Source organism: Vulpes vulpes, chromosome 2 (genome assembly GCF_048418805.1).
Source record: "Vulpes vulpes isolate BD-2025 chromosome 2, VulVul3, whole genome shotgun sequence".
In the NCBI taxonomy this organism is placed as follows: Eukaryota; Metazoa; Chordata; class Mammalia; order Carnivora; family Canidae; genus Vulpes; species Vulpes vulpes.
Window position 1 is genome coordinate 138,845,426 of NC_132781.1, and position 19,337 is coordinate 138,864,762.

Below are 19,337 nucleotides of genomic sequence, written 5' to 3' on the forward strand. Positions count from 1 at the left end.
CACTGTATGTTAACTAACTGGAATTTAAATAAAAACTTGAAGCTATAAAAAAACAATCAAATTATCAAATATTATAGTGCTTACTATCTGTATAGCACCATGTGGGATATAGAAGAGTAAGTAATATCCCAAACACCCTCTTTCTGCATGCACCCTCTACCTCTAAACACTATAAGAACAGGACATAAACTTCCATGTATTCTGCAAGAAAGTGCTCTTTGTTCGGAACCAGGGTGTGAAAGATTTCCCCCCACATGTGCCATCTATGGAAGTTTTACCTCCAGTCCATGAGGCGAGATCTTCAGGTACTCGCTGACATCGTTGCTGTTCAGCATGGCCCTAATGCTATTCAAGTCCACTTTCTCATATGTCAGCTGCCTACTGTCTTTTAAAACTGTGAAAGAAAAAGTGGTCATGTTTGTAAGGCAGGCTGTTGTGGGAAAAAACCCAGCATCCTCACTGACTGCCATTCTAGTTAAGAAGTGCAGGTGCTCAGAAATGGCAGAATTGTAGGGAGACTTAAAACCTTTCCCTCCTGCCACACTATCATGTGAGGACCAACCAAGCAAAAGCTAGGACAACTAGGACAGCACGGCTAGCTTTATGCTTCTGTTAACTGGATTTCTTATTCTGCATGCAACAAAACCCAAATTATACTTTTTTGAAACAATTCTTTCACTGGCACCATACAGGCCGTGCATAAAATAACTCTCCACAGTGCTGTGGTATGGAGGAGGGATATACACATTGACCATACTTTAGCATGTGCTAACTATGGAGGGGGAGCGAGGATTTAGTAGTAGGACAGTGTCAGTTCTAGCAGCCCTTAGAGGAGAAAAAGAAAAGCCAGGAGCAGCCCTCCTGGCATAGGTAAGATGTATCTTGAGTTTTGAAGAGCCATTTTAGGACAGGGAGAAGGGTAAAGAGAAGGAACGCCAAGTGAGGGAAAGGCCTAGAGGTAGGGATGACTGGGGCCTGCTTGCAGGACAGTGAGGTAATAGTTTGTGGAGGGAAGAGTTGATTGGACACTGACATCTGATTAATGGCCCTGATGCAGCAGGAAGGAGGGTAAAAGTTTTTGAATAGAAGAGTGCTGGAATTAGAAGTGTGCCATATAATTCTTATTTGGATGATCTCTAGAATACTTTTCTGCTACTTCACCTACAGTGTAAGCCCTTACAAGGAAAGCATCATACTTGCTATTACAAAATGAAGAATGGTGACCCTATGTAAGAAATGGGTTTGGACAAAGAAGCAGGCATTTTAATAAAGGACAATGTCTTATCTACTTACAGAGATTGTCTAAGCTCCACTGGGCACAGAAGCCTACTTGACGCTTCAGATAATCAGGATCATCAGCCCAGGACTCCAATGTGACAAGCCGGTCACTAATACTGGATTCAGAGATAGTCAATTTATTTTCACCTGTTTGGGAAGACAGAAACCTTAGAGCAACCATGAAAGAGTAGGATGATTTGTGGGCGAGGTAAACAGGTGGGTAGGAGCGAGGAGAGGCGATCAGAAAACTTGGAAACTAGAATAATGACATAGCCCAAGAGCCTCACCTGTTTTCGGGTAAGTAGCAACCTTATCACTAACTTCTTAGCTATAAAAAGTGAATGACAATGGTCACCAAGTTCTCATTCTTAGGTGAGAAAACTCTTAGCTTCTATCTCTATTACATCTTACTGGCCTTGAGGCATCTACCCAGACAAAAACAGAACATGTGCACGTTTGATGGGGCTTAAAGCAAAAGCTCATTCAGTAAGTAAGAAAAATAAGATTTTTAACAACCGATACAGAAGATCATTAGTGTAAGAAGTCACTATACCTACTTGTCTGTGCAAACTTTTCCAGTGCGATAAGTGCAAAAAGCATGACTGTGGGGTGGGACTGTAACTTCTGAAAGACAACAAAAGATAAAAAACAAAAAGAAACATCATTCCCCTGCAGAGGCAGCAAGTGAGCAATTTCCTCTTCTTATGTCATGTGTGCTAGATTTGTTGTGAGCAGTCATTAAAGTTTTACTCATCTAAGTCCTCAAATCTCTGTTTGCTAATACTGTTAGTAATGAGGAACCAAGTTAGAGTCTCGTAAAATCTATTTTTTTTGAAGTCATGGGGTCCATTTATAGATATGCAGATTTCAAAAGTATTTTGTTAAATGCACTATGTTATTCTACTTAGTAACATTTATATTAGGGCTTTGTGAAATAAAACCATGCTGATTCTTACATTCATTTAAGCAAGCCAAATGGAAACCTAGAATTGTAGCTAAGAATGACTTTTACTCAGAGCCCTTAAAGGAACCATTCATCATTACCAAGTTACGAAATGATAAATGATTAAATGAACAACCAATGGCTTAGTTTTCAATCTGTTCTCTGAAAGGAATCACAGAAATGCTAACAGTGGGAGGGAGAGCGTTCTTCCCATTACAGTTAACTTCCACAGGTGTGTGCATTTATCAGCACCCCTTCTCATAGCTCCATTTGGAGCCTGCAAAGGAGCTCTAGAACATTAGATGATTCCTACTTACTTCCCTGGGGCTCAAAGGTTCTGCAAAGCTCATATAACCACCAGCCTGCCCCATAGCAAAGCCTGTTTGGCACCCTGCTTCTTGCCATATCCGCTTTCAATCCCTCTGTCTGCTTTTTCTGGCCCTGAGCCCTTTCCATCAGGCTGTCCAGGCCTGTCCTCCTGTCTCTGAACACTGTCTCCTGATCAGACAATTTTCACTAATATGCCAGGAGCATGGCCATTCCTATCTCTGGGCTTCTGCTGGTGATACCTTTAGCCAAGAAACCCATTTTTCCCTCCATTGTACACGGACAAATCCTAACTTATGACGTGACCCAGCCAAGGTCCAAACTCCATGAGGAAGCCTGTCTCCCACAGCTCTCTAGCATTCACCACTCACATCTTACACCTTTCCATCACATTCTCAGAACTCTTATGGCACTTAGTCTAAAATACCTGATTTTGCCCTTAATCACATCCTGTCATAAAATGCAGGCTAAGTGTCTTGTCTGGGTAGTTTTGTTCCCGCAGTTAATCAGGAAGCTTCTTGAGGGCAAAGGACTATTATACTACTTTTGTATCTCCACAGTGCTTGCTTAGCATAGTAGAATGTGTTTTACATACATATCATATAGGTACCGAAAAATAAGGTATTTTCTAGATTTTGAAGGTCAATGCTCACTTGGCCTGCAAAAATACCTATTAGAAATATAGACCAGACAAGTCTGCAGTCCAGCAGTATGGGCAATCTGACAGCACAACTTCAGAAAACCATAAGCTTCACAGACAATAGATCAAATACTCTATGGCAACAGTTATAAGAGCAGTAGCCAGGAGGGGAGGGAAGGAGTAGAGATTTATATATACTGGCAATCTGACCTGACAGTTTCCTGGCTTGGAATGCCATGTAATTTTGTTTCCACTGTGGAGGTCCCTACTACCATTTGGCAGACTCTAAGGACATGCACACAAAAGCCAATCATAGCAGCTATCTTATGACTAAACTTAAAACCAGACCAACTTGGCTGCTTTTGCTTGTAATGAATTCCTATCCCACTCTCATTTTTTTTTTTTTTTAATATAAGAGGGAATAGATGAACACTCAGGAAGCACCTGCAAATAAAATTTATAACCAATTCCATAATCTGTGCCAGTGGTTAAGCTGGCAATTTTAGAAAAACACACACTTTTAGATGACTAAGAATAACTGGCTTCGATGCCTTACTTACCAGACACTGCAGCAAATATTCCAGTATTCCTGGGCTAAGTAAGCCTATACTTGCGGGACCTAGACAAACACAACAAACATGAGATATAATGAAATGGGCCATATTATTTTTCATCAGTACAAATTGCTTTTTAGAACTCTTTGACAAGGTGCTCTCATGCATGCTGTCTTATTTTCTTATTTAAGTCTCTTGCTCTGAGGCAGGGAACAGCAGCATTCCCATTTCACAGCTGAGCAAGTGAGCCCACAGTGGAATGAGTCAGGCCGGTGCACCTGGAGCACACATGGCAGAGCTAGGACCAGTAACCAAGTGTCCTGACTCTGAATCTGTTGTTTCTTCCATCATACACCATCTAACTAGCTGAGCTATTCACCTGTATTTGGATATTGCCTAAAGTGGGTAACGTTCATAAACAAGTTAAATATCTGCTTCTTTTCTTAGGAATGGCTCCAATTTAAAATTCCTTTCTTCTTCCCTGACTTAGAACATCTCCAGTATCTGGCTAAACTTTATAAAAGTGTATTCATGTATGGTATCTTTTTTTTTTTTTTAAGATTTTATTTATTTATTGAGACAGAGAGAGAGACAGAGGGAGAAGCAGGCTCCATACAGGGAGCCCGACGTGGGACTCGATCCCAGGTCCCCAGGATCACACCCCAGGCTGCAGGCGGCGCCAAACCGCTGCGTCACTGGGGCTGCCCTATGGTATCTATTATATGCATAAACATATACCTATATAAATATTTATTATACTGAATTGAGTCTTTTATTCTTAATTTTAAAGCAAATAAGTAAAAATTTTTCTTTTAAATGTCTCTGAGAATCCTCAAAGCTATATTAGATTGCAATCATCTCTTTGGCCTTTTGAATAATTTTTTTCCAGTTAACTTGTTCTTGGTCCTCTTTTTTTTTTTTTTGGTAGTAGTGGTGGGTGGGGGAGAAACACTCCTTTTTGGTATGGCAAGTTTGATTAAAGTCCTGCAGTGCAATCTTCCCCTTTATGTCAAACCACTGGAGAGCTTTCTTGGTAGAGGTTCCCAGTTACCTGCTAGTTTCTCGGCTAAACAGCCTAGGACTGCAGATGTGTTTCTGTGTTTGGCAGGATGACCAGAGTCCTGGCAAGCTACTTCTCCATTTAAATTCAGAATCTCAGTCAATTTCTGGAGTGCATCCTAAAAACAAAAATGTAACAAGTGAATTTGATAAAATGTATTAGACTTTTTTCTCCTCCAAGGAAATTGAGACAAAAGCTATAGCCAGCTATTAACTCAGAATGAACATACATACAAAAATGATATAATGCACCCAATGATATCATTATTGAAGAGAAATGCTAATTTGATCAACCTAGAAGTTTTCTTACATGAATTGCTAGATTCCATTTCATTCAAAATGTACCCGTTGTATCAAAAATATGCTATGTACTCTTGAATCATTAGACTAAATCCACCCAAATGCCAGTATGATTGGTAACAACAACACCTTAATGAGGTTGAAATAAAAAGTTACTTATGATTTTTTTCCTTTTTTAAAAAAATCAAACAAGAACAAATCTTGCCAGAGGTTTTGAAGCAAATTACAACAGAAAACCTCTTATAAAGCTTAGGCAAAGGTCAGCTCATCAGTGTCTAGGCCAAAGGCTTTCTCTTCTGTCCATAATGTTTTTCCATGTTGTGCCCAAATGTCTGAGGCTTAAACAAATGAAAGATGCCAGCACCCAAAATTTGTAAAAAATTATTCCATAGAACATATGGACTCAGGCAATGAAAGTTTGATACTTTAGTTCTATATAAGGGAAAATAAAGGTTACACCAATCTTTAATATGTTTAAGACTCACAGATGCTTTTAGTGTAACGGTTTTTTCTCCTAATAGAAAATATTAACGAAAACATTCTGTAATGAGAAAATTATTCTGTGGAAGATAAGAAAATCAGCTCAGCAACTGAACATTCTCTTTCAATTTCAAATACAGATTGCCATTTCAGGTATAAATGCTTTCATTTTTAAGATTTTTTTTAAATTTTAAATTAAAGCTTTATAGTTATTGATGGAAAGAGGGTGTAGCACCTCATTAATAAAAAATAAACTTACATAAATGAAGTCAATATCGAATGAAACAGACCCCAAATGTAAAGCATAGGTGACAGTTTCAAGCATAGGTGACAGTTTCATAAAAGACAAGTATTAACTTACTTTAGTGGGCAATGGACATTCATCTAGCAATAATGTTATAACAGCTGGTCCCAGTGGATCTTCCAATGGAATAACTCTAATTAAAGACTGGACAACGTCTAACCATCCTTCATCTAAGAGCAAATCGAGAAGATTATATGATGGAGCCACTATTTTAAAAATGTAAAAATATATAACATAACACAAAGTGACTTCACATTAAAATAGAAACACTTTTGGCTTTCATCCTATAGCTTTTAAGCAGCTAACAATGGCATGGACGTAGTCATTAATTGTAGCCAACATGGTAGACCAAAGTTTCTTAACTTATAGGAGTCTGGTGGTTTGGAGGTATCTTCATTTGGAGCAAAGTGAAGCTATAGTCCCGGGATCTCAAATCATTATTAAAATAGTTTCAGCATCTTATTTAGGAGTTTATTGAGAAGATTCAGTATCTGAAGCAGTTGGCTCCACTTTCGGAATGAAACTCAGGAAATTGTGGGACAAAAATATTTCTCCCCATTCTGAAACAATTATGGCCAAAGATCTATAGAATGCCAAAAAAAAATTTCTTTCAATAATTTCAGTGCAATAAAATCAATACTGAGAGGTGCAGCTGCATATTCAGGATGCAGTATACAGTGGTTATTAATTGTTACTCCAGTACAGGAAAATTTCCATATACTAATGGCTTTTTTCATGGTCATGTGTGTTAAGTACTTTTGGAATCTTATTAAAAAAAAAAAAAAAAGTAGCCACATTTCTTCATAGTCATCAATTTGTTAGAAAGTATTTTAAGAAAACTTTAAGAATACCTGTTTCTGCCATTTCGTGCAATGTAATCATTGAATAGGGAGGTTCCTGATCACTGAAAAACAAATAGTCAAGACATCAAACTTGAAGAACTAAGAAATGACAATTCTAACTCAAATTCAAACTCAAAGTGTGGGTCTAGAGAGAGAAAGAAGAAATGAACGTGTTCATGGATGTGGAGAGAGATGGAAGAGAGTCTGGAGCTCCACTCTGTAAGAATAAATACACACCGCATATGCTAATTTCCAGGCTGCCACCTGTGATGGCCCACAAATAAAATGGGTGGGAGGGCATAGGAAAGGACCACCATTGGCCTAAAACTAGAGGCCAGAGGACTACTTTGAGCTTTCCTCTAGAGGCCGATGGCGACTGAAACGAGCCAGGGAAGGCAACATGGTCTTCCTCCAACTTACCTCAAAGAAACACTGGGAAGAGAGATTGTAATCTCAACAGAGGATTTATGGAAGCAAGAGTCTACATAAACATCTTCATTTTTAAGTGTTTTTCTGGGAAATATCACTATTTGCTTGAACTTCATAAAATGGGTGTTAGAAGAAAAAGAAACCAAACTTAATTGAGGAATTATTTAATATTCTAGGCACTGGGGGCACCAGGGTGGCTCAGTTGGTTAAGCATCTGCCTTTGACTCAAGTCATGATCTCAGGGTCCTGGGACTGAGCCCTATGTTGGGCTCCCAGCTCAGTGGGGCACCTGCTTCTCCCTCTTCCCCACCCTTGGCTCATGCTTTCTCTCAAATAAATTTTAAAAAATATTCTAGACATTGTTCTAAAATGGCATTATAGGGCAGCCCAGGTGGCTGAGCGGTTGGTTTAGCGCCGCCTTCAGCCCAGGGTGTGGTCCTGGAGTCCCAGAATGGAGTCCCACATCAGGCTCCCTGCATGGAGCCTGCTTCTCCCCCTGCCTGGGTCTCTGCCTCTCTGTCTCTCATGAATAAATAAATAAATAATCTTTAAAAAACATAAAAATAAAAATAAAATGGCATTATATATCTTACAGTGGGTTTTCAATCTATGATCCCAGGAATCTTAAGGAGGCGCTTTAGGGAAACTAAAGCATAATGAATGAAATATTTGCCATCAAATAATGATAAATCTAATTACTTAGGGAATATATTCACATTTATTTACATATTGTAGTTCTCTGTTTTACTCTGAAGAAAACCATAAAAACTATTGTCTTCAATCACTTAATCCTCCGAGAAATCTTGGGATATGGAAATTATTAAGTTCATTTCAGGTACTCATTAGGTACTGGATATTTGACATATCTGGTACACTTCCATAGCAAGGGAAAGTTGTCATTTAAAATATTTGTCTTAAATGATATAACTGATTACAAATATTTCTAGAGAGCAATCTAGTAATAATGAAATTAAATGTCCATATACCCAACAATGCTAGAGAACTATTACACAGATAATAGATGCATATGATGTTGTTTGCTGTAGTGCCATTTGTAGGAAAATTTTGAATTAAACTTTTTTTTTTAAAGGTTTATTTATTCATGAGACACAGAGAGAGAGAGAGAGAGAGAGAGAGAGAGAGAGGCAGAGACCTAGGGAGAGGGAGAAGCAGGCTCCTTGCAGGGAGCCCAATGTGGGACTTGATCCCATATCCTGGGATCATGCCCTGGAGCCGAAGGCAGATGCTCAACTGCTGAGCCACCCAGGCATCCCTTGAATTAATCTAAGTGGCCATCACCAGATTACAGGATAACAAAATATAGTACTTTCAAGCATACAAAGGAATTCTGTGCAGGAGTTAGAAGCAGTTATAGGTTTACATACAGCAACATCAGTCTCAAACATAATGTTGAGAGAAGTTAAAAACAAAGATTTATACAACTAGGGGCACCTGGATGGCTCAATCAGTGAAGCCTCTACCTTGGGTTAGGGTCATGATCCCAGGGTTCTGGGATTGAGTCCCGCACTGGACTCCGTGCTTAGTGGGGAGCCTGCTTCTTCCTCTCCCTCTCCCTCTGTTGTTCCCCATGTTTGTACACTCTGTCTCTTTCAATCTCTCTCTCAGGTAAATAAGTAAATAAATAAATAAAATCTTAAAAAACAAAGATTCCTACAATTGTATCACTTATATAAGTTTGTTTTTTAAAGATTTTATTTATTCGTGAGAGACACAGAGAGAAGCAGAGATACAGGCAGCGGGAGAAGCAGGTTCCCTGCGGGGAGCCCAATGTAGGACTCGATCCCAGGACCCGGGGATCATGACCTGAGCCAAAGACAGATGCTCAATCACTGAGCTACCCAGGCGTCCCACTTACATAAGTTTTTAAAATCAGACACTAAACACTAATATAAACTTTCTATACAGACATAAACAAATATATAGCAGGCAGATTGGGAGAACATAGCTTAAAATCACAAGAATGGTTACCCACTGATATTTGGATAGTGGGTGGCAAGGGGGACAATGGGATTAGGGGAGGGAAAAATAATAAAATATGACAGGGTTAGTGACCAATAAGGACTCTAAGGACCTCAATTCTACACAGATGCACTTAAAGGACACCCATATCCTTACATTCAAAAAATCAGATAAACTTCTTTGTGGAATGGACGTGGAGCAGAGATTCCTGGTGGGAGGCAGGAACTAAAGCCGTAGGACAGCAGGGCTCACTGTCTGGAACTAGATAGAAGTGACCAGGAGCCTTCAGCCTGCGTGGGAGGTAATGGGGACCAAAACCCCACCTGTGCAAGGGATGGAACAGACAAAGTGAAGCTTGGACAGGATTCCCCTCTCAGTGAAAGAAGGTAAGTTACGAATGATAATCTGAGCTACAAGTGTTATCAAGCTTCAAATCTGCAGTGACAGAAAAGGTGAAGAAAGCCATGCAGCAGGACTTAGGCTTCCTACAGTGAAATGGAAACTTGGAACCATCCAGTTTAGGTTCAGTCATAGGCTGAAGGTAGATGAGGATGACAATGAAAGTGACAAGAAGAGAGATAACACAGAGAGAAGGACAGAATGACAGAGAGACAGAACACACACAGTGAAGAAAAAACTTCCATCAGGACTCTGTAAATTATTGTTCCAAAACGTATGAGAATAACTAACATTAATACCATTGACAATCTGAGGATCAAGTTTCTACCAAAAAAATGCAAATAACAGAACTTCAAAATGATTTGAAAGTTAGAGTACTTAAAGTGTGTTTCCTATAACAACTCTCTTGCTCTAGTGTCACCCTTTCCTCAGTAACAAGCAGAAAGAGGAGAGCAGGGCAGCCGGGGTGGCTCAGTGGTTTAGTGCTGTCTTCAGCCCAGGGCCTGATCCTGGAGACCCGGGATCGAGTCCCATGTCAGGCTCCCTGCATGGAGCCTGCTTCTCCCTCTGCCTGTGTCTCTGCGTCTCTCTCTGTTTCTCTCATGAATAAATAAATAAAATCTTAGAAAAGAAAAGAAAAGAAAAGAAAAGAAAAGAAAAGAAAAGAAAGAGGACAGCAGTCAATGCCGACTGCTCTGTAATTGCAACATCTGCATACACCCTTTTAGGTACACTTGTATGAAGCCCAGCCGTCCTAACGTTCATGGTTAGTTTTAATAGCCCTATCAACTTTATAGGTTATGAAATTCTTCTCCTCTATTAGCTTCTGAAAACCCAGCTACAGAGACTGTAACTCTCCGAACCCTGTTTTGCTATTAGACTAACAGGTCTTGTCACACTTGCTCTCCATCTGCCTTATTTGTCCATTCTCAGAAGAGTTATAGCTGTAATTCAGTATACGCAGGCTTAAGATAAAAAGGACTATTACTCAAATGTATGCTGCTTGCCTCATGTAAGTGAATTATGTGCTTCATCAACAAGTTCACTCATAATATGTAGTATTTTCTAAAAGCTTGGAGATAAAGCTCCTACCTTGTTCCCACACACTCTTAATCACTCTTAAAAAATATGGCAAAGCCTATTCTGTACCTGTTTTTCCAATGGGCTTAAATAACACTGCTTGTGATTTACTGCCTTATTTGGGAAGGGCAACTTTTCATTATAATTTTATAGTATGTTTTTAATGTCACCATGAAGAAACTTTATTATAATGGCTTCTAGCCCCTTGCCTGGGTTTGAGGGATGTAAGTGGCAAAGATTTATATTCAATAAATATTTTCTACAAGCATATGAACATTTTAAATTAGTTCAGATACCAGAACTAGTTCAAAGCCTGGTTTAGTAAACTTAGGAAGGCCTTTCTGAACTGGTTATGGAGAATATTTGTAAGAACCATCTTTCCCCAGGATGTTCTATGGCAGATAGAAAAATATGCATAACAAATTTCTCTGAGGGGGAAAAATTACCTCAGAATAATATGCATAGGTACACCTTGCTTAATGCTATAGTTTTGAGGGTTAAACAAAACTTTTTTTTTTTAAACTGGGTTTTTATAAATGTGATCAAATATTTAGATACTTAAATTTGCTAGCAGAGGCTGAAGCAAAACAAAACAAAAAACAAAATAGATATAACTCTAAAAAACCTCCTGCAAATGATCATCTGTTGAGCAACTGCAATGTGTAAAGCACTATGCTAGATGCTTTATATATTTTATGATAATCCCTGTAAAAACGTATTATTTCCTTTTTTTTTTTTTTTTTTTAATTTCCCTCTTATACATGAGGAATCTGAGGCTTAGGGAAGTAATCCACCCAGTGTCATGTAGCTAGTTAAGGGGCTGGGCCAAAATCTGAAACTTGGTCCATCATGGTTCTAAAACTTTTGCTCCTAACCATTGAACTATACTTAAAATATTTTTTCAACTTGAACAATGTTCTTCCATTTCACTGTTACTCAATCTGGGATTTCACATGTAGAGTTAGACAAAGCATAGGAGAAACAAAACAGGTACAAGTGTGCCCTGCATTCCAATTTACAAGCTTTCCAAATGGATCTAAGATGGCCAAATAAGGGATACAAAATAGGAGGAGGATGAATACTCTCCTTGGCCTATGTCCTTATGTTGCCAAAAGGGCATGCAGCTATGCTCTTGGAAAAGAACTCATCTTGAATCTCTGGTAAGTGGCACAGATAGGCAAGCAAGATAAGAGTCGGTCTTCGTGAAACCATTTCCTATAGTAGCTTGCAACATAAATTCACTCGTTTACTACCTTCCCTAATAAAGATTGTAACCTTAATTAGTGTTTTCTGCTATCGAAATGTTTAGACATTTCCAGATAGGAGTAGATGCGGCAAGTAAAAACATCAAACCTTATAATTTACTCTGCCATCAGAAGAGAAATAAAATAGTCTCTCTGCATTATAAGCTAATGGCTTGGCGATTATGTCCTAATGAAGTGAAGGAGCCAAAAATTAGGTTCCTTTTCATTGCATAGGAGGTGACTAAGGAGTCAGATACTTACTTATCTACAAGAGTCCGTATGACTGCTAGTGTATCCAGCACTAGCCCATCTACATTTTGTTTCTTTCTCCTTGGCTCATGTGGTCCTCGGCCCCTCCTTGGTGGCCGAACAGGGTCCCGGGGTTGGTTCCTCGTGTCAACAGTGGGTACTGCACTGTTTTCGGCCTGTTGCTGCTGGGTGTCAACACTGTCTTCTGTTCCACTGTCATCTCGGCAGATGCAGGAATTACCCATGGTAGCAGTGGCACCTCTAGTCCCCAGGAAGTGGGCTACGTGCTCCTCAAGAGTCAACAGCAGACCCTGGCCAAGGCTTCTGCTCACTAAGAACACGGCCCAACCAAAGACAATCATTTAGATAGTTTTCAGTTTTCCAAGTACTGTTTTCATAATCCAGAGTTGAGGAACTTGCATTCTATTTGTTTTTAACAACTGAATGTGGAAGAAAGTTGCAGAATTGATCTCCAACATTATCAATTACAGGGAACCCGGGTCATCCAGTAGCAGTTCTAAAAGAAAGAAAAGAAAAATGAATCCACGGTTCTTGGTCATTTAATTACTCAAAATTGGGCAGCTCAGTGGTTTAGCACAGGCTTCAGCCCAGGGCGTGATCCTGGAGACGTGGGATTAAGTCCATGTCAGGCTCCCTGCGGGGAGCCTGCTTCTCTGCCTCTCTCTCTGTCTCTCATGAATAAATAAATAAAATCTTTAAAAAAAAATTACTCAGAACTTTCTTAGTGTGGTTTTATAGGCATTAGAATTACAATGCCAAACATCTTTGGTTATTTTTATAGGTTTCCAACACAAAGAAGTACCTTTGCATAAGAGAATTAACAGTCAAGAATTCCTTTTCATATTATAAAGTTGGTTGCTAAACTGTACCCTTATAAACAGGAGTTACCATTGATTTGTTTTTTATTTTTATTTTTTTTAAGATTTTATTTATTTTTTTATGAGAGACAGAGAGAGAGAGAGGCAGAGACACAGGCAGAGGGAGAAGCAGGCTCCATGCAGGGAGCCCATCATGGGACTTGATCCCAGGTCTCCAGGATCACACCATGGGCTGAAGGTGGCGGTGCTAAACCACTGAGCCACCCGGGCTGCCCTGATTTTTTTTTTTAAACCATACATGTAGTTCTACCTATAAAAAAATACATTAGAAGAAGTGTGCAGTTGTTGCACACAGAAGTTCTTACACACAGAAGTGTGCAAGCCAACCAGTATGTTTCAAATAAACTATCTAATTACAGATGTTTGTTCTTTAAAAAGTTATGTTGCAAACATGATAGTACCCACTTGATATCGAGAAGAATAAAAGGTAGAGTGTTTTACTTGAATACATTCACCAGGGATCCCTGGGTGGCGCAGCGGTTTGGCGCCTGCCTTTGGCCCAGGGCGCGATCCTGGAGACCCGGGATCGAATCCCACATCGGGCTCCCGGTGCATGGAGCCTGCTTCTCCCTCTGCCTGTGTCTCTGCCTCTCTCTCTCTCTCTTTGACTATCATAAATAAATAAAAATTAAAAAAAAAAAACTGAATACATTCACCAAACTGCATAGATTTTCCATTTGGAGGGACTCTTGAGAATGAACAGAAATCACAGGAGCAGTTATAAAGTTTTTCTGTTATGTAAGCAAGACTGGGGAGAGGCAAATATGTATCACATGGTTACATTTTCACAATGATAAATTTGTTGTAGGACATGTCTGCTACAAAGTTATGAAGAAGGATGCACCAATTATCTTTGTCTAAAAATACTGAGTAAGCACCTTGTGCCAAACAGTGTCAGCCCTGGGAGAATAAAGATGGACACAGCACAGTCCCCGCCCTCCAGGAATTCATGGATGGCTATTCTCATCCTGTACACAACAAAACACCTAATGATAGAACCTGCTCTTTGTTAAACTGAGGAAATCTGGTTAGGTTTGGAGAGGAGGATTTGGAAGAATACAGACAGGGTGGGGTTGGTAACAGAAATTAAAAAATCAGACCAATACCTGGAGACAGGGCCCAGAGGGACACAAATGGACACATAAGGAAGAAAGACTAGTGCATACTCTCCACTCAATATTTGGTTATTTACAATTATATCTGCATATACTGAGTACACCCCAGGAACTGATAAAAATAAAATATGTAATTCAATGGAATTAGAAGTTACTTCCATTACTGGGACAGATTTGCAGCAAATTCTTCTAAATATTGCCCAGTTTAAGTACTGCTCATGGAAGAAAACTGAAGGAGATAGATGGAGATAGGATGTCTTTACACATACATATAATAATCTAATCTAATCTATTCAGAGAGGGGGAGGGACAAAGGAAAGGAAAGGGAGGGGAAAAGAGAAGAGAGGCAACAGACATCATCTCCCTCTAGACTACCAAGATGGCAATAGCTAAGTAATACCATAGGTGTTCTTTGCTCCCCCCAAACAGGCTGTCTCTCAAATTTGGAGGTTATACTTAAAAGGATGTGACTGGAACATAGGTAGGAGCATGAGGCAAGGACTCAGGTGGAAATAGCCTTTTAAAAGGGACACATTCTGGGCATCAGGGTGGCTCTGTCGGTTAAGCACCTGCCTTTGGCTCAGATCCTGATCCCGGGGTCCTGGGATGAAGCCCTGCATCTGGCTCCCAGCTCAGTGGGGATCCTGCTTCTTCCTCTGCCCCTCCCCTAGCTCGTGTACTCTATCAAATAAAAATAAATATCTTTTTTAAAAAATAAAAGAGGACACATTCTAAACTAGCAAAGAGTTGAAATAATACCATTTCCATTATTGCAGGGACCATGGTAGACAATTCCCCCCATAAGGCAGGTAACCAAGAGATTTCAAAGCTTAAGAGGACAGAAGACAGAAATCAAAAACAACGCTTTTAAGAGGGTCCTTGGTATAAATTGCTATTGATTTTTTAAAACTATGCTGTTTTCTGAGAAAGACCAAAAAGTAACATTTAAGAAGCAATGTCCTCTGCCCTTCTTACAGAATGTTCAGAGAGGGAGCAGTTCAGATGGGAAGGGGTAAAGAATCCTAGGTTTTCTGATAGATTTGCCCAGCTGATATGCCACTAGTGCATTCCCTTGAAATCCCAAAGTATGATATTAAAACTTTGTTAACTTAAAAAAAATATATATTTTATTTGAGAGTGAACCAGAGATAGCAACAGAGTGCACAAGCCAGGGAGGAGAGAAAAGAAGGTTCCCCACTGAGCAGGGAGCCCAATGTGAGGCTCTATCTCAGGAACCCAAGATCATGACCTGAGCTAAAGGCAGACACTTAACTGAGCAAGTCATCCAGGCACCCCTGTTAACTTTTTAAAACAAAAAATGGACATGCGTTCATTTTAAGACCCAAATGCTGCATCTAGCCTACAGAAAAGTGAAAGCTTCTCAAGGCTTTCTTCACAGCCCGTTCCCTTTTCCAGAGGTAATCCCTGCTAAAAGCTTCATATGTCTATTTCCAAACATTACTATATCTATTATTACATACTCACAAAAATTTTTAAAACTAGGACAATGCCATAGCTATTGTTCTGTGGTTTGCTTTCCCGTGCCCATCCCTTTTTAAAAGATTTTATTTATTCATGAGAGACAGAGAGAGAGAGAGAGAGAGATAGTCATAGGGAGAAGCAGGCTCCATCAGGGAGCCCAATGTGGAACGAGATCCAAGGATTCCAGGATCACGCCCTGGGCTGAAGGCAGGCGCTAAACCACTGAGCCACCAGGGATTCCTGCTTCCCCCCCTTAACACCACATCTTTCTTTTCTTTTTTCTTTTTTTAAGATTTTATTTTATTTGACAGGGAGAGAAAGAGCACAAGCAGGGAGAGCGGCAGGCATAGGGAATGGGAGAAGCTGGTTCTCCACTGAGCTGGGAGCCCAATGTGAGGCTCTAACACAGGGTCCCAGGATCATGACCTGAGCGGAAGGCAGACACTCAAGCAACTGAGCCATCCAGGTGCCCCACAACACATCTTTCTATACAGCAGAATATCTAAAACTACTCTTCATCCCATTTAAGACTGTATCAAAATTCATACTCTGGATTGTCATTGTTTCATATTCACAATGCCATAAAAATCTATGTCTAAACCAACTAATAGTAGTTGGATGGTAGGAGTGGCCTAGGATTCATTCTATTTGGGAATGCTTCATCTCCTAGCCAAGTGCTTTCTCATGCTGCTCCATGGTGTCAAGTTTACTAGAGCAGAGAGAAGTCTACTGGCTTCTCAAAGCTTCTGTGCCTTTCCACATGATCAGTATGGAAGCTGGGACAGGCATGACATGCAAATAGAAGATTCAGTCCAACCAGACACATTAAATTGGGGAATGTATGTATACGTAAGGAAGGGAGGCCAATCAGGTATTTAGGAAAAAAAAAACTGGTAATGATTTGAAAATATCAAAGTGAGATTAAGTCCCAGAAAACAAAGTCTTTGAGACAAGAGAACAGAGGATCCTTACAGTTTAATGCCAACACTTCTAAAGCTATTTAGACTGACAAGAAATATTGGGAATGCTTGTGAGAAAAGCAGTGAGTTTAAAAAAAAAAAAAAAAAAAAAAAGCTTGTTGAATCTGAGTCTTAAACTTCCATTTTATCCAAAAAAAATTTTTTGTTGCTAAACTGGATAAAGAATTAATCTACGCAGGTTTCCTTTCAGTACAGTTCCAAAGTAAATGGATGATATCTAGGGAGGCCTGGGTGGTTCAGTGGTTGACCATCATCTTTGGCTCAGGGCATGATCCTGGCATCCCAGTTTTGAGTCCCATATCGGGCTTCCTGGGGGAAGCGGGCTTCTCCCTCTGCCTATGTCTCTGCCTCTCTCTGTCTCTCTGATGAATAAATAAATAAAATCTTTTAAAAAGTGGAAGATATCTAATACATACAGGTATTTTTAAAAATCTGACTAAATTTGGAGGGAGATGACAAGAATTTAGTGGGCTTTTTCCCCCTATTTTCATATTGAACTCAAGTGTAGTTCAGGTCAGTTTCTTCGTTTTTTTTTTTTTTTAAATGACTTTTGCCATTTTTTAAAAATTTTTATTTATTTATGATAGTCACAGAGAGAGAGAGAGAGAGAGAGAGAGAGAGAGAGAGAGGCAGAGACACAGGCAGAGGGAGAAGCAGGCTCCATGCACCGGGAGCCCGACGTGGGACTCGATCTCGGGTCTCCAGGATCGCGCCCTGGGCCAAAGGCAGGCGCCAAACCGCTGCGCCACCCAGGGATCCCAGGTCAGTTTCTTCCAAGAGTCATTTTCCCCAAATGACGCAGGAGATGATGCTAACTACAAAATTTGTCATTGGAGGAAACAAAGTAAAATAAATAAAGTTTTAAAATATTTTAAAATCAAAGGCTTTCTCCTTTGAGAAAGGACCAACTGTAAAGACCAGGTGGAAGGAAGAGGTTAATTAGATGGGAGGAGCTGTGAAGCATTTCAAAGGAAAGCCTATGAAACATAAAGAAAAAAAAAATGAGCTGGCATCTTTAAAAACCTTCTGAAATGTACAGAGAATCTTAATGGTTACAGCTAAAGGCAGGGCACATAGATGAACAAAGTGTATGGTCTTTTAGATTTACTCAGTGTTGAAGAATGTATTGCTTTGCATCTGGAAATCTTTGTCACTCATGGTACTTTTCTCAGAGAACAAACTGTGAATACTTTAGGCAAAAGATTGGATAATGAAACTAAACAATTACACTCTACACAGCTTTATCTCATCCCAAAAAACATTATGTGGTCCTCTTCTTCTCCAGGACCATTGTTTTAAGACAGTAACACTCAGCCTATAGATCTTATAAAGGATGCTAGAGACCACCTCCAGCACAGGGCCTGGGCTTTGTTGGATAGACTGGGCTCAGATCCCAGCCCTGCAATATTTACAGCTACATATTCTAATTACCCCGGCTATTGACAGACTTTAAGATATGGAGATAATAGTAGTTCTTACACAGAACTACTGTGAGGATTCAATGGAAGAATGCATGTACAATATGTGGCACAGGGCCTAACACACTGGATCTAAAAACGAAAGATGTTATTGAAAGTAACTAAATAATCTGGGATATGGGGACTCTGGAAAAAGACCTGATTTAAGAGCACTAAGATAATCAAAGAAGTTATCTTTTCTAGTTCTCATCTACTCTGTACTAAAATAATTTTTACTTATCTACACGTTTAGACAAAGAACCTTGGAAGGGACTGTAGCTTAAGCATACCAAAGGTGATGATTGCTTAGGTTCTTCTTAAAATGCAAATTCCTGGTTCTAATTTTCATCAGAATCAAAATTTCTAGGATGTGACCCAAACAAGTGTCTTCTTAAAATTCTCCAGTTGATTCTGATAGTGGCTGGGTCTGGAAATTATTGTGCCATAAAATCTGACCTGTCACAACAGGCAGGACCTACTGACTGAATGAAGGGACAAACTGAAACACTAGAGTGATTCATCTGCAGTCAAAACAATTAATCTCCCTTTCCAGAAAATTGAACTAAGACTTTTTTTGAACATAGCCTTTTGGAGAGGGTATCCAAAAAAACCCATTAGAATACCGTTATATCCATTAATGATTGCATACAGTACATATCAACACAGTGAATAGCTCCCTATATTTCCCACCAGATCCACCTTATGAAGAAGCATCATAATAAACTGAGATGCTACCCTGCTTATGGGTAATGCCATTCAACTGTTGACAGGCTGAATAGAATGGAAAATGAATAAGAATAGAGATTATATAAAGGCAAAATATCTCAAATACCTATATACTTTCCCATAACTTTGAAGACTACTTAGCATTAGATGGTCGGAGTCTCAATTTTGAGAAAAAAAGTCACATAATTTAAATAGAGACAATGCTTAGATATGTGGCTGTAGCAATCAACTGATTATAATGATACCGCTGGAAGCCACTGCTTACTAGAGACACTTTTAACCATCTAAATGGTAATGCTTTGTAAATCATTATACTGTTCATAGACATTTTGCTGCAGGGGCATAATTATAATCAAGCATTTCCTCTTACAAAAGAAAGTGAAGACTATTTTTTTTTAAGACTATTCATTTCTATATCACTTATGACTTATTCGATTTTTACATTTTATCTACTTTAAAGCTGCTTTGAAAGGAAAAAAATCAAACGGGCTCTCAGTAAGTTTAGTATTAAAGCGGTGAGGTCTGGTACTCAACACATAGACCTCTACCATCATAAACAGCTCACCACAG

At 39.4% G+C, this 19,337-nt stretch overlaps 1 protein-coding gene across 6 annotated transcripts in view; it reads right to left on the bottom strand.

Moving 5' to 3' along the window:
• Window positions 1-19,337, bottom strand: part of RSPRY1 (ring finger and SPRY domain containing 1) — a 45,999-nt gene that overhangs the window by 19,787 nt on the left and 6,875 nt on the right. For all 6 annotated transcript variants that reach the window (XM_072750168.1, XM_072750169.1, XM_072750170.1 and 3 more), the window contains 8 exons: window positions 12,121-12,625; window positions 6,737-6,789; window positions 5,943-6,055; window positions 4,794-4,920; window positions 3,749-3,807; window positions 1,836-1,902; window positions 1,294-1,425; window positions 279-394 (listed from right to left, as the gene is read on the bottom strand). In XM_072750168.1, the coding sequence (XP_072606269.1) occupies window positions 279-394; window positions 1,294-1,425; window positions 1,836-1,902; window positions 3,749-3,807; window positions 4,794-4,920; window positions 5,943-6,055; window positions 6,737-6,789; window positions 12,121-12,470 (1,017 nt within the window). In that variant the 5' untranslated portion in view covers window positions 12,471-12,625. The remainder of the gene's footprint in view (window positions 1-278; window positions 395-1,293; window positions 1,426-1,835; window positions 1,903-3,748; window positions 3,808-4,793; window positions 4,921-5,942; window positions 6,056-6,736; window positions 6,790-12,120; window positions 12,626-19,337) is intronic.